Genomic DNA, 15,594 nt, shown 5'->3' on the forward strand with positions numbered 1-15,594 from the left:
AAAGAAAGAAGGCAGTGTATGAAAAGATCGCTAACGCTGCAGGCCTTAGCAAGTGACTATTAAAATATACATGAGACAACTTAAAAGAGACTTTTGTTCCGTGGTTGTCAGCAAATTGTCCCAGTGGGTGTGTGAGAGATTTCTCATTCCACCAAATACACTTCAATCCTACCCAGCATACCACTACTGTAGCCTTCTCATGGGGACAAACGACCATGCCCAATTGTAACACGTGATGGAGAGTGTCATGTATGAAGGCAGGTTCATTATGATGAGGCCAAACAACTCACTGACTCACCAAGCGTTCGATGCTTTTATTTTATTTTATTTTACTTTTCAAGAGTCAAATCCTGGGCTTTTGCTTGAAGTCTGAGTAAACCTGCGTCCGGAGGGCCGGAACCTCATCACAGCAGCCGGGAATGGCTTAGGTGTAATGGTTTCTCTTACCTTTTGGATCAGCAGGAAGAAATCTCATCACTATTTCTATTCTAGACTGAGACTTTTTGTGTTACTTCCATCTTTGCTGGCCCTATGATTGTAATGTAAGGAAATTAAATTTTTTTTTTGGCCCTAATCCAAAAAAAGCACTTAAGCACATGCTAAACTCAAAGCACACAAGCAGTCCCATGACTTTCAATGCCACTACTTAGGTACTTAAAGTTACACATGAGCTTAAGTGCTTTGCTGGATGTGACTCCCAGATAGTTATACATGTACAATCTTATTTGATTCCTTTAAGTTTTTGGGTTAATATTTAGCACCAGAAATTTGCTAGAAGAACAGCTCTGGATGCTTTAACATTAAAATGTTCACTAAATTCAACAGTACAACTGCAAATTTTTTTTAGTGTGTCAGATTAAGTTTCACTTTGATTTCCCCCAACACCTTTTCTTCCCCATTGGTTTTTTTTTATTCCATTTCAGTATTAATTTGCGTTAACATGAGAAGTATTTTATATTGTTCATTAATGTGTGTCCAACTGACTTACAAACCTGAGTTATTAACGGAAAGGCAGCAGCTAGGTGTTACTCACTCACTATCTGGCAAATTGTTGCCTCCCAGCTATTAGCTGGACAAATAAGAAATTTATAGAACAGCACCAGGGCCTAGTCTGGCTATTGGACTACTTGTAAGAACATGAATTACCTAGGTGAGTAAAGATTGCAGGGTTTGCTCCCAGTATGCTGTATACAGCAACTAGTGTAACACACACATTAAAAAAAAAGGCACCATTATTTTGGGTACATACTTTCTGTAATATTTCTTGGATGCTATTCACTAGAGATGGTACACCCTTCAAAGCAGGGTGATGGATTTGTGTATGTATAACACTGACAGACCCCTGTCGTCGTCGGGCAGGATTGAACCTGGGACCTCTGGAGCTAAATGCGGGAGCTGCTACTGCATGAGCTAAAAGCCATATGGCCCTTAGCTAAGGCTGTAGAGCAGACTCATTAATCTCTCTCTTTAAGTGGTCTCAGTGCCACTAGATGGGACAGAACACCACACCCAGGAGGCATGTGGGTTACGCATGCAACTTCTGAGTATGAGACCCATGAACAGCCATACCGGTAAAACTGCATTGCTTAGCGACTGCAGAAGGGGAGTGAGAATGGCTGAAGGGAATTCATTTAAAGATGCTAATACTTGTTAAAAATCATTGCACAGTATCCCCCCAGCTGTAATTATAAAAAATGGGTTTGGCAAAATGGCTTCTTCTGTGCTTCTCAGCGGTCGGATTTCTCTCAAATTCCTTACACATTTGACTCTGTGAGCGCTGAATTGCGAGACATTCCGGGACTCACATTAGTGGAGACCAATAATGCTTGAGGTCTGCCAGGCTCCCTTGTGATGGTCCCATGCCATTCAGCTCAGGATGGTCTAGCCCTCCTGCCCAACACGATTCACGCAGACTATGAGATCACACCTATCCGCCTGCCAACACACAGAATACAGTTATCTCTGGTGACATGGCGGGAATACAACGAGCAAGCTCAGGAAGGGGGATATGCAGCCCAGGGTTTAGGGTCAGCACTAGGCCCCAGTGCCCCAAGTCCTATTTTGAGGACTCAGGTGGCACTCAAGTGGTGCTTAGGCCTCACGCTTGGCCTCGTCGGCGCTGGATGGTGCCCCAAAGAAGTGTAGAGTCTGCCAATTACATCTCCTCCCCACTTCCCTAAAAATATAGTTCTGAGCCCACCCTCCCCAAACAAAATCAGTTCTGAACTTCCAAATAACATCAGTGACTAAATGATTTGGGGCTTTCCCCCGCCCCACCGATAAATGCATCCTGCCCTAGCCCCAATAGCTCCTGGGCTGTAATTCCTACCCCCACTGCTCTAGAAAATGAGCAGGCAAGCCCCATCCACTCCCTACCCTCTCCCTTCTTGTGGGTCCTTGCACTCCTTTCAACTCCTCACCAGGGCACTAGCCCCTGGCCAATGCCTCTCTGAAATCACAGGCTGGCCCTCCTCATCCCTCCCTCTGCCTCAGTTCTGGGCCCCTGCTGCTCCTGAGAGTCTGGAGGTATCTCAGGGGCTAGAGGCCACCAACCTTCCCCCCACGACCACATCCTAGGGCGCTGCATTGTAGGAGCTAGATGTTTCCAAATACTTGTCCCTTCCACCAACCCACTGTTTGCTGAAGAGCTGGTTAGAAATTTTGTTATCCTTCTCCTCTGAAAATCTTGACTTTTTTGGGGAAAAATATAAAAAACTTAAGTATTTCGAACAAAAATGGAAAGAGTTGGGTTCTGAAATGCCACCAGAGTGCATTGTGGGAGTTATAAGTTTGGGTGCATCATGCCCCCATTCTCTTCTATAGGCCAGGCCCATTGTTCAGACTACATTTCACACAATGTTCCACGGTCTCCCCTATTGGTGGGTGAGGAGATGCATCCTGGGAGACAGAGACTGGCTGGGGAGCCCTGCCCACAAGGAGAATGGGGACATGAGGAAATTGGACTACAGATCCCATGGGTCACCATAGCAGAATATCTGATTTGAAGTACTTTGGCTTTGACCGAAACGTGAAGACAGTTCAGTTCTGGGGGCTGTGTGTGCATGGAAAAGAAAACGCTGTGGAAAGCGGACACTTGTCACCAAAAAAAAAAAAGTGTGTAGTTGAAAATCCAGTTTTCCATCGAAAAACAGTTGTATGGAAAACTTTCGGCCAGCTTTGTGCTGCTGGAGAGAAGGGGAGAGGCACAGCATCTGTCACAAGGCTGTTCTGAAGAAGAAAAGGAGATGGGATTCACTTGGTGGGGCTTGGAACCATTGACTCCTCATCGCTAGCCACGACTGCCCTCTGCACAGGGGACAATCCACTGACATTAAACATTGTGGGAAGTCTTTAATGGGATTCCCCTAAGTGACCAGTGAGAGTCTTAAAGAATAAAGAACAGACGCAATAACAGGAAAACGTTGGCGGAGGGGATGAGGTTTCTTCTGTTACACAGAGACTGGGAGTATTTTAAGTAAAAAAAAAAAAAAATCTTAGGAGTTGGATTATAAATTGGTGTTGGTTTGTGGCTTGGAGATAGGAGGCCTCCAGGAACCAACCTGTTAGTTCAAGGATACAATGCCGCTGTCAAGAATCTTGGCAAAGGCTAATCAGAAGCTGCAGATAAGAGTCACCCATTTATAAGTTGTCTCCCATCTTGGGGCGAGAGCCAATGCCCACTAAAGTGGATGGGCAGCCTTTCTATTAACTTTGGATCAAGCTCACTGGGAACTGAAGAAATTTGTATTGACTCAGCTATGAAACAGCTCTGAACAGTAATCCCATGTGCAGATAAACAGGAGCCATGACACCAGAGAGTCCTCCCGGCTTTTTGGAACATAGACTCCTAGAGTAAGCGCAAATGCTATTCCACTCCTGCCCAACAGCAGAAAGCAAAAGAAACACCTGCTCTGGCCATGGGAATGGGGGCTTGATGGGACTGGCAGGGAGTGACGTCCCTCCCCCTCGGGGATCTTGTTGGATTGGGGGAAGGAAGAGCAGGGCTGCCTGTCTTTCTATAAAAACAACAAGGAGTCTGGTGGCACCTTAAAGACTAACAGATTTATTTGGGGAATGCCCAAATAAATCTGTTAGTCTTTAAGGTGCCACCAGACTCCTTGTTGTTTTCGTGGATACAGACTAACACGGCTCCCCCCGATACTTGTCTTTCTATGCTGCTCATTTCTCTTCTTGGCTGCCCTGGGGAGCCTCTTCCCCTCCACCATTATGCCCAGACTGGGCAGTTTGGGTGCTCTGCTGGGGTCACCACTGGCGCCCCCTCTGACCCACATGGTGGGGCATAAAAAGGGTGCTCCCACCTCTTGGCACCATTTGGTCTGGTGCCAATCTTCTCTCAGCCTCATGTGCTTTGAGCTTCAGCTGATCACCAAAAGCGGCAGGAATGGTTTTATGCTGATTTACCATTGCTACTGCTATGGCGGTGAGCCTGCACAGGAGTCTGGTTTGCAGAGACCATTAACAATACGTGTCACCCTTGGACAGGGGTTGGTCTGGGCAGTGGGGGAGTGTGTTTGCATACTGTGGACACAGTGAAGAACCCATTCGTTGGAACCTTGCTTCCTTGGACAAGAGGAGGATCGAGGGGATGGGGTGAGGTTAACAGTAGCCTATTTCCCTTTTATGGCGAAGCATTTATAGTGCATTGGACCAGGCTGTGCTGTCACATTCATGAAGTTGCGGCTGACCTTTAACTGCATCATTCATGCCCATGTCTCATTCTCCTGCTGTGTCTGCATCAAACACACTTGTTGCCATTTGCTGCGGCCACCTGCTCTCCTCCTTTTCTCACCTCCACTGTCCTCCTCAGAAGAACCAAGTACCAAAGACCAAACCCATACAGAATTATACGAGTACTGTGTCCAAAAAAACTGGAGAAGTAAGTTATTGCAAACTATTAATTGCCAAGTAAAACAATCTAAAAACCCTGGCCTGGATTTCCATTTGCAATAAAGCCACTTTTACATCACTCTAGCAGTGTCAAATGGTGTTGGTGTAAATGAGAATCGGGCCCTTTAAATCCTCAGCACTTTTTTGATGACTGCCCTGCATTTCACAGTTCCTGTACTTCCGGGATACTAGTCTACAGCAATTCTTTTCTAAAGGAACAATGAATTCTCTATTTCTGTAAATAGCCAGAGGGAAACCCTTCCAGGGTTTCGAACTCCTTAATCTGAGTGTTAGTACTTTTTGTCTTATTAACAATTAACACAGATTATTAATCCTGAATTGTTTTAGCAAATTATTCTCTTTAGTGTTCTATTTAAAACCACACATTATTTCTAAAGGGAAGAGGAGAGGCTAGGTGCACTTTGGGAAGGAGGCAGGAAATGCATGGGGGTGATGTTTGGGGCAGGGTGGGGAGGTGGGTTTATGCAGCTATTTTCAGTATCTCAATTTTATTCTTGCTCGAGAGAAAGAAACAACATAAACAGAGCAGTAGCATTCACATTTGGCCCCAATTTAGTCAAAATAGGTCAGGGTTCCATAAGGGAAATAGGATTTGGCTCTGTGTGTCCTTCGCTGGGTTCAAGCAACATAAACCTGTGTTTCAGAGTAACAGCCGTGTTAGTCTGTATTCGCAAAAAGAAAAGGAGTACTTGTGGCACCTTAGAGACTAACCAATTTATCTGAGCATAAGCTTTCGTGAGCTACAGCTCACTTCATCGGATGCATACTGTGGAAAATACAAAAGATGTTTTTATACACACAGACCATGAAAAAATGGGTGTTTATCACTACAAAAGGTTTTCTCTCCCCACCTCCCCCACTCTCCTGCTGGTAATAGCTTATCTAAAGTGATCACTCTCCTTACAATGTGTATGATAATCAAGGTGGGCCATTTCCAGCACAAATCCAGGGTTTAACAAGAACATCTGAGGAACAGTGGGGGGGGGGGGGGAGAGGAATAAACAAGGGGAAATAGGTTACTTTTTATAATGAATCAACCATTCCCAGTCTCTATTCAAGCCTAAATTAATTGTATCCAATTTGCAAATTAATTCCAATTCAGCAATCTCTCTTTGGAGTCTGTTTCTGAAGTTTTACTGTTGTAATATCGCAACTTTAATGTCTGTAATCCCGTGACCAGGGAGACTGAAGTGTTCTCCGACTGATATATGAATGTTATAATTCTTGACATCTGATTTGTATCCATTTATTCTTTTACGTAGAGACTGTCCAGTTTGACCAATATACAAGGCAAGGGGGCATTGCTGGCACATGATGGCATATATCACATTGGTAGAGCCTCTGATAGTGTGGCTGAAGTTATTAGGCCCTGTGATGGTGTCCCCTGAATAGATATGTGGGCACAGTTGGCAATGGGCTTTGCTGCAAGGATAGGTTCCTGGGTTCGTGGTTCTGTTGTGTGGTATGTGGTTGCTGGTGAGTATTCGCTTCAGGTTGGGGGGGGCTGTCTGTAGGCAAGGACTGGCCTGTCTCCCAAGATTTGTGAGAGTGTTGGGTGGAGTGGGGTGGGGGGGGGAGAAAACCTGGATTTGTGCTGGAAATGGCCCACCTTGATTATCATACACATTGTAAGGAGAGTGATCACTTTAGATAAGCTATTACCAATAGAAGAGTGGGGTGGGGTGGGGGGGAAACCTGGATTTGTGCTGGAAATGGCCCACCTTGATTATCATACACATTGTAAGGAGAGTGATCACTTTACATAAGCTATTACCAGCAGGAGAGTGGGGTGGGGGGAGAGAAAACCTTCTGTAGTGATAAACACCCACTTTTTCATGGTCTGTGTGTATAAAAACATCTTCTGTATTTTCCACAATATGCATCCGATGAAGTGAGCTGTAGCTCACGAAAGCTTATGCTCAAATAAATTGGTTAGTCTCTAAGGTGCCACAAGTCCTCCTTTTCTTTTTATAAACCTGTGTGTTTTAGGTAAATGGGGCCCTCTGAAATGCCCCACCTAATTTCCCTGATATTAACCATGTCATAAGTCTGTGTCGGGTCCTAAAAAGATGATGGCCATTGTCCTTATTTTACTGATACACTGGGATCTGTGCTCAATTAAATCCAATGTAATTATTTGTAATGGGTGCACCTGAAATTATCATACACTACTTTTTTTTTTTGCTGTTTCTTGCGGACTTATTTAAAGAGAAAATCCATGCTTTGTTTTCTGAACAATTCATTTTTGTTGTTGTTGCTACTAGGGCCTGTTACCAATACCACAAATATAACAAAAAACAAAAAAAGATACTGGGCCAAAGTTACAGAGGGGCCACTCCTAATGCTATTAGTGAAAGAGGCACCCACGGAGCCCAGAGCGGAACTTGGCCCAAGATGCTATATTTCTTTTTTAAACCAATTTCTTTCTGGAAACAGGTTTTGAAATCAAGTGTATCCTTTTCCACAACACATAAATAATGACTTAGGAAAAATCCCTAACTGTTCAGATCTCAAGAACTTTCAAACTAAGGATCCTGCTGTGTAACAGTAATGAACACATTGGCATGTTGCAACTCCAGAATCACTACTGAGAAGAAGTCCATTTTAATAGTATTTATCTGACCTGCATTCTTGTTTCATTACATGTTACCAACATGTTACGAACAAAAAAGACAAACACAACTTTGGTCTATCTGTAGTGTTAGTTACACATTAACAAAGAAACCATTTTCCCCCAATAGGGCATAAAACAGAAGATATGAAAAACAAAAATGAAGATTAGTTTAGTTATAAGTGTGCTTATCAGGTGATTTACACTAACGGCCAAATCATCCAAACATTTTTCTGCCAAAAATTTGTTTTTGTTCCTTTGGAAAACAAGAAACTTTCTCTTCAGTATAAATAAACCTCCATATTAGGTTGTACCTTCACTATGAAATACTTCTGCTCTACACTGTATCTTAAGGGAGAAGTAAAATATAGTATGTATGTTAAGACAGCACAAATTAACTCCTTAAGTATTATTGCAACTCCACCTTCAGTTTATAGGAGTACATATCTTAAGGAGCTATGAAAGGAAAACAAAGATAAATATAACTCAACAGTCCTAGCAATTTATAATACATATACAATTGTTCACCTGCATCCTTTTGATTCTCTATATGAAAGAGAGAGAGCAACAAGGAGAGAAAAGAGAGAAACAAGAACAGATATGCAGGATTAATGAGCAAGTGGACCAAAATGCCCCCCAGTTATGTGTGATATATGACATTTGAAAAGAAAATAAGTTGCCCCGTGACTCCCACCACCACGAAGCATGGTATCACCAAAAAAGACTCCTTTCACAGAGGTGAAAGAAAATGCTGCACAAATAGAAAATTAGTAAACTTAGTGAACTAAGCTCTGAGAACATACAAGAGCTCACCAAGCAACAACTTCATATGTTCCACCCAGAGCTTGGTGTAAAAGAATAAATAAAATCTAGAAAGAGAACAAGTAAAGCATTTCTGCTTGAGAGATAACAGACAGAAGACATGTAAGATCTGATGTACAGAGAAAGGACAGCTTCATATGATCTTATACACAGGATTGTTTAAAGATCTTATACACAGGAAAAGGGATGGCTTTTTCCAAATGTCCTTTATCTGACCTCTAGCTCATTGTTCCCCAGTGTAGCTGCTACCTTTTGATTGTGTACCAGTGACAAAAGCACTTTACAAATTGGGGTTACACAGAAGCAAAGTAAAAATGCATTCAGGTCACAGACATAAAGAATAACTGAAAAAACTTACGGACAATCTGAGTTTATCACAAACAAATGGCTTAATTGTCTAACCTGTTTTAGGCTGATAAAAAGTGACTGGACTTCTCACACTGGGTTTCACAGACAGAAGCAACAGACAAGCCAATGCTAAAAGACTTGAAGCAAGGAAAGTGAGTTGGTTTGGATCTGGATTTTCTTGAAGTAATGAAAACAGAAAGAGTGAAGACAGCATGGAGAGGAGGGTGGTAGGTACTCACGAATGGTTAAATCCATCACTTGAGAGGCCAAGCAGAAGACAGGATGCTCATACATTTCTCTCTTTTTCCCTATAAAAGAGGATTTGGGCATGCAAGAGGCTTAGGTCAGAGGTAAAGAGGTTATATAGGTCATAGGTCAGAGGAAAACTTTACATTAGCTTAAAAGGAAAATAGCTGTAGAGTATTTTGGGATACACACAGAATAAAAGAAAAAAAAGGAGATTTAAAATTGGAGATCTACTGGATTAACCATTCAGCATGCCCATGAGTCACAAAAGAGGTTGCGACCATGATTCTAAAGGTTTATTTTGAATTGTTTGCAAGAATATAATGATCAAAACATCATGAATAAAGGGAAATAGAATTCTATTGATTTAAGGCTCCAAGATACTAAGGATTTTAGCCTTCAGTATCTAAGGCTTTTACAGGTATTTCTTCATAAACATAGCCTCAAGCAGTGCTGCGACTGGTATTTCCTCAGTGGTTACAAGTATTTCTTAAATGTTTGGCTATTCAAATAGAAGCTTTTTAATGTCAAAATCATATTTGTACAGAGAAATGCATCACATGTAGAAAATTTATTTTTTACAAACTATGTTAGCTTGTCGTGGACTATGCTCATGAGAGAAAACCTGATGCATGCAGCTGGCGGATGTTGGGTTGTTTGAATTAACAATCCCAGCATGCTTTGAAATTGGTGTCACAACCACTTTTATAGAGACAATATAGAAAAGTGGCTGTGGCCAATCACAAATAAGGAAGGAGAGAAGCAGAGGAGAGCAGGTAGTGTGGAATGAAGTATTTCTCGGAAAAGGTAGCTGGAAAAAAAAAAGTTTGTTGCTTCAAAGTATTCCCAGACCTAAAAGTCACAGTGCAAAAAAGAGGGCAGATAATTAACACAACCAAGAAGAATTGAGGCACAAAAGGAAAGTACACACTAACTGTTCTACTTTGGAAGTGAATGCATTTTTACTTACAGATCATAAAGTTTGTTTTTGCATAGATTTATCTGAAAGAAGAGAGCAAATCTTACCAACAGGTTAGTGATATTTACACAGAGACCTAGGGAAGCCAGCATTTGGTAGAAGCATCCATCAAAACAAAAGTTGCTTTTTGATTCTGAGTCCTCCTCCGTCCTCGTCAAGTCTATTTCAACATTGCATTTTACAGAATACACCAATTAACATATCCTGTGAAGTTGAGTACTTCGATAAATTGCCTGATAATACAGTGCTTATTAAACCTTCAATCCTTCTCTATTTTTGTCACTCATTACCAAGTCAAGAGTTGATAAACATCCTTTTAGTGCCCAATTCTTAAGTGTTTCTCACTGGATGCATAACAATGAATTCATTACCACTGGTACACAATTTGCATTGTCAGACAGAAAAAATAGAAAAAGAGAGGACATACCATGTACAGAACCTAGAAAATTTGACATGTAATAACCCAGGCCCTCATATAAACAAGGGCTAGGAACAAATCAGATGGTGATTTTTTTTTCTTTCAGTAATGTCTTAGAGGCGTATAATGTGAATCTAGCTTTAGTAAAACTTTATATTTCACACACAACAGAAGACCAAAATCTAGAATAAAACAATTCTTTTTGAACATACAGCTTTCAGTTACAAGCACTTGTAAAGTTGTGTAGGAGTTTCAAATTGCTGTATAGCAGCCAACAAGGTAACAATGAAATCTGATTAACATGTGAAGAACTAACTGATCATCGAGCTCCAACAAAACACATATCCTCCAGCAAGTTTTAAAATGTCTTTTTGATGGCTACATGTGTCTCTGGTCACCAGTTATTATCCCCCCATAACTTAAAAGGTCAATGATATCAGCTATGCTGGATTTAGAGTGACAAGAAAGAAATCTGATGCAAGAATGGGATCAACTGATGACTTCCACTATTCACAAAGCAAAAGCAGTGAAACACATCCCAGAAAAAGACATTTTAAGTTGGCTACAAACAATTAAGAAGAGATAAAACATTTCTTAGATTCTTATAATTTGGTTGTTCTCTGAACTCCACTGTCACAAGCAATTAGCAGCATTATCCTTTTCAGCTACAAACATGACATCCCACGTACTTCTCATTTTTTTTTAAAACAAAGACACGAGTACGATTGTTGTACAACTGGCCAAACGCACTAGTGCTCAGAAGAAGCCATGATTCTGTTAACCATTTCATCTTTTTCCTAGAAAAAGTAATATTTCGCTAACCTCTGCTCTTAATTCTTAAAAAACAAACAAAACAAACACCACAAATACATTTCCTAGCCAATTCCATATTCCCTTTGACTTCAGTTTTATTGTCAAGCAAATAAATAGTTAATTCATTGTTTTAAATAACCGCTAGAGGTAGTTTCCACATAGAAACACAGTAACATTTTAACACCATAAAGTAATTGCCTTACCTTCAATTTTGGCATACTCTGATAGTCTAGTATAGTTGACTAAAGCAGCTTGCTCCAAGCATTTACGGATGACTGTTTTTACCTCCTCTTGAGGGACAGGAGTAACTATGTCTTTCATCAGAACCTGGACATAAGAAAAACTGATTTGATGTGGCACCAAACACACACACCATTGATCTTTTTTTGTTTGTTCGACAAACGTATGAGTACCCAACACTAACCCAGTGTGGCTATCTTACTCTATGTGGCTCACCTCTAGTGGCCAGCCTACATAGTAAAGTTTAAAAGACTGACTGCACTTGATTCTTTTGATCAAGCAGTAGAAACTCACACCTTTAGATCCAGAAGCCGTAGGTTCAGACCCCACCGAACCAAAGCTGCCACTGCGGCATTACTACAGGTACCCTTTCTGCAAGCACCTACTTTACTCAGCGACATGAAGCTTTTTAGAACTGTTATTTCTTCAGACAAGTTTCCAACAATTAAATTTAAAGGGTCTGATTCATCACCCCATTACACCAGTTTTATGCCAGCATAATTCCATTGAATCCGCGTTCCTTAATTTGCATCATCTTGGGACACAAAACTGGTTTAACTGGCTAGAGAATTAGGCCCATAATTCACAATATTTAGAATTTTCTGTACACTGCATTACAGGGTGTAATCCCCCTCCAAAATCTACTCATGCCCGTGAACGAACGGATGCTGTAATGTGATCTAATTCAATTGGTGTGTATATCCATGCATAAATATAATTGTCATGTAAACTCTACTATATGATTGAATAAGAACATAGGAATTTTAACCTGCCTTTGTTATTGTGATGCTTACCCTTTCCAGTAGGGATAGAGTAGCTTTCAAAGCACCTTCAGGTCGGCCAAATGGAAAGCAGTACCTAGCAAAAAACCCAATTTTAAAGATTAACTCAAATGCACATGGGCAAATATACCAATAGGCTTAAGAGTGATCTGATAAGAAAGACTGGGTGGCAGGGGCGAGAGCTTTGTTCTCGCTTCCCTGAATTAGGCCCCTACCCTTCAAGTGGTGCCATGAGGGCCCAAGAGTCTGGATCAAGGCCTGAAAGAGTAATTTTGATTAGGTACCTCAGTGGGATTGTTAGGAAATCTCAGAAATACTCTCCATGATGTGCTCCAGAGCCTGGAGGATATACCCCTATGCTTCAATCACAGGGAAAACCAAATGGTGATATCCATTATTCCCAAAATTAAACCATCCATGAAAAAAACCTTGCCTTTCTTTGTACTAGGAAGAGATGGGAGTAGATAGCAGAATGCAGTAAGCAGGAGGGGATGGGAAAGAGGAAGAAATAAGATCACAGGGTCTTTAATTATTTGCTTAGAATTATTTGTCAAATATGAGTCCTCTTCTTGTTGCTGTGCCTATGTGGGCAAGCTGAGTTGAAATACCTTTAAAAGGTTAAGCCTTCTGTTTATCAGCTATGAACATATTCATGTCTTCTGCAGCTGCAAGTTTTGGCTCCCTAATGTACCAAGTTATTTTACTCTGTGCATATTACTTATGCAGAATTATAATAAGCTGCAACCTTTGAAATCTAAAAGACTCATCTTTTATGGGATGGAGTCTTGAGGAAATGCATCCTCTCTCACTTTAAACCAAGAGCCTCTGCCTTTACCTAAAATGGGTGATCTGATTCTCCAGAAGCAAGCGGAGCCGCTCCTTGATTTCTTCAAAACGTTCTTTCTCTTCTACAGTTACAGTTCCTATTCCATCAGGCCTGAAGGAAAAATGCCATGAATGACTCAAGCTTCACCTCATGACCCTGGTAAGTCATCTGTACAGCAAACAAGATATTGCAATTTTTGGAAATGCATGTCATCAACTCTTAGATCCAGGATACACTGCATATGCCATGCAAAGAAGCACTAATGGGTAAAGCAGCATGACTGTTTAGAAAGCGTATCTCAGAATAAAATAAATACTCATTTTAAAATTACGATATGCATGTTTTTAAAGAGTGAAATCACTATATTTTTGTTTACTGCAGAAAAACCTGGAAAAATGTAGTTCTCTCTAAAAATACACACACATATATGTGTGTATATATATACACAGACAAATATATAAATACTATAATGGGAATTTTCATTAAGTAAGGACTGCGTATAAGTCCTGTCTGGCTCAATATGTTATTCATTTCTACAGAAATAATCATATTCACATTTATCAAATTTAAAATATGGTTCACAGCATGAAAGTATAATCATGATAAACTCACATACAAATAGAATATAAAAATACAGCACTCATTCATGTCCATTGAATCACGTTATAACATTTTATCATGTAAAAGGAAGGAGCGCAAACTGAAATATATGCTCTAAGATCAATATACATTTTGCATTTTCACAAATAATGTCCTTTTACAGGAATTTAAGAATTTCGTAAAAAATAACACATTCCATCAAAGCAGTGCTTCAATGAAAATTTGTTACACTTTTATTATTTCAGTAATGCACAGGACTGCATTATGAATAAGGCAGCCACAAGTAGCGACTTTGGGGTATTTTCTATCTTTCACAGAGCACAGTGCACAAGCAATCATCTCTTCCATTCTTCTGTAATGGTGATAGATAATATGGACAGTCCCCATGCCTCATTGTGCTCACGTTCTATTTTTACATCTTTGTAACTCTGCTGATTTAAACTGACTCCTGATTTGCACCAATGTTTGAGCAGAAATCAGCATCCTCTGCACACATACCACCTTCTCCCCCGCACCAGAGAAATACACGCCACAGCATAATCTCTGAATTGGGTAGAGGGCTAGTCTAATCCATTCACCAAAGAAATCAGCAACTCAGACAATAAACATCACTAGTTTCTATTATTGACAGGCAAAGCATACAGATTTGTGTATTACTGTGTAGCCTATACCAGCAGAGTCTCTCTTTAGGTAACATTTGTCTTAAAATTGAACAAATGTTCTTACTTAAAGGCCTCCTCCAGTGTTCAGCTTAAACTGTGTAAATCCTTAGTACTAGACTAGTTTGGTTATACAAAAGGCTTGGCAAGGGATTACACAGCTTCTAACAAACCTCCTGTCAGGGGTTAATTGGTTAGCTTTATTTTCCTTTTAAAGAATCAAAAGGCCCTAAACTAAAAGAAAAATTACAATCTGTACAGTCATGTTTCACTGACCTCAGATGCAGAAACCTCTTAATATCATAAATATTAGTTCTGCTGTTAGAACACAGGTAAAAAGTTCTCCTAACAAATCCCAAACAGAGACGCTAACACAATCTTAATTGATTTTCTTTTCATTATATGTAAGTGCTAAAGCTACATTAAATAACACTTATAACCTGGACATATTAAAAGGCCCAGATGACAGTGGATATCTTTAAATTTAATCAGCATTTCCATAAGAATCTCCTATCATTTATTTGCCAAGCTCAGCTGTAAAATTTTTATTTAGGCTGAACTGTGGAATATAAAATTTTAGCTGGAAAACACATTTATTAAACAATTCTGGAAGAATGGATTTGGTCTCATTAGTACACAATTAGGTCTAGTTATTTTGAAGAAGCAGGTAAGCCAGGTAAATCCAGTTATACATTGATTTTAAAACACAGCCACTGAACATGGTTAGTATATTTTTGATCCAAAATCCTAGAAATAATTAGTATTCAGATTCAGATCATGTTCATGCCATCAGTTATGCATGTCAGCACTGCTGTGTACATGGGGGAATCTAGTTTGCTTGCCAGTAGAGTGGCAGATTTTTCAAGATACTCCATGATAAATACTCTATGTCAAAGGACAGGACTGAAGCCCACATATGAGTTTTGAGTGCACATCCGCAGAGATGCACAAAATCCATATAGCTCATAGAGTTTCATTAAGGTCAATTGTATCAGCAACTGACAAACGATGTAGCCACAATACTTTGACTGTAAAGAGCCCGAACTAGGAACAATATGCTGATGAACTGGAAAAATTCTGAAAATTATGTTACCATTTGTTGGGTTAATAGCCCTCAGAGTAAAAGATTTACTGAAAAGGCCACAGAAGACTCAAGAGTTTAAATGCAGACTTATTTTCTAGGGAATAGTACATGTGCCAAGAGGCTTCTCAGTTAAAAAATACTAGTTTTATAAATTTTCAGCCCCTCTTTTAATTCAAATTATTAATGTAAAATATCACTGCATACTGTTTAACCCAGCAAGGGGCACTCAATTTAAAG

General features: G+C 40.2%; 1 protein-coding gene across 9 annotated transcripts in view; it reads right to left on the bottom strand.

Moving 5' to 3' along the window:
• CADPS (calcium dependent secretion activator) overlaps window positions 1-15,594 on the bottom strand; it is a 380,054-nt gene that overhangs the window by 96,485 nt on the left and 267,975 nt on the right. For 4 of the 9 annotated variants that reach the window (XM_077821175.1, XM_077821172.1, XM_077821173.1 and 1 more), the window contains 3 exons: window positions 13,024-13,125; window positions 12,201-12,264; window positions 11,370-11,493 (listed from right to left, as the gene is read on the bottom strand). In XM_077821175.1, the coding sequence (XP_077677301.1) occupies window positions 11,370-11,493; window positions 12,201-12,264; window positions 13,024-13,125 (290 nt within the window). Of the gene's footprint in view, window positions 1-8,068; window positions 8,087-8,949; window positions 9,019-11,369; window positions 11,494-12,200; window positions 12,265-13,023; window positions 13,126-15,594 lie in introns of all 9 variants that reach the window. The other 5 variants (XM_077821170.1, XM_077821167.1, XM_077821168.1 and 2 more) reach the window with 3 other exon arrangements.

The sequence above is a fragment of the Eretmochelys imbricata genome, chromosome 7 (assembly GCF_965152235.1).
Source record: "Eretmochelys imbricata isolate rEreImb1 chromosome 7, rEreImb1.hap1, whole genome shotgun sequence".
In the NCBI taxonomy this organism is placed as follows: Eukaryota; Metazoa; Chordata; order Testudines; family Cheloniidae; genus Eretmochelys; species Eretmochelys imbricata.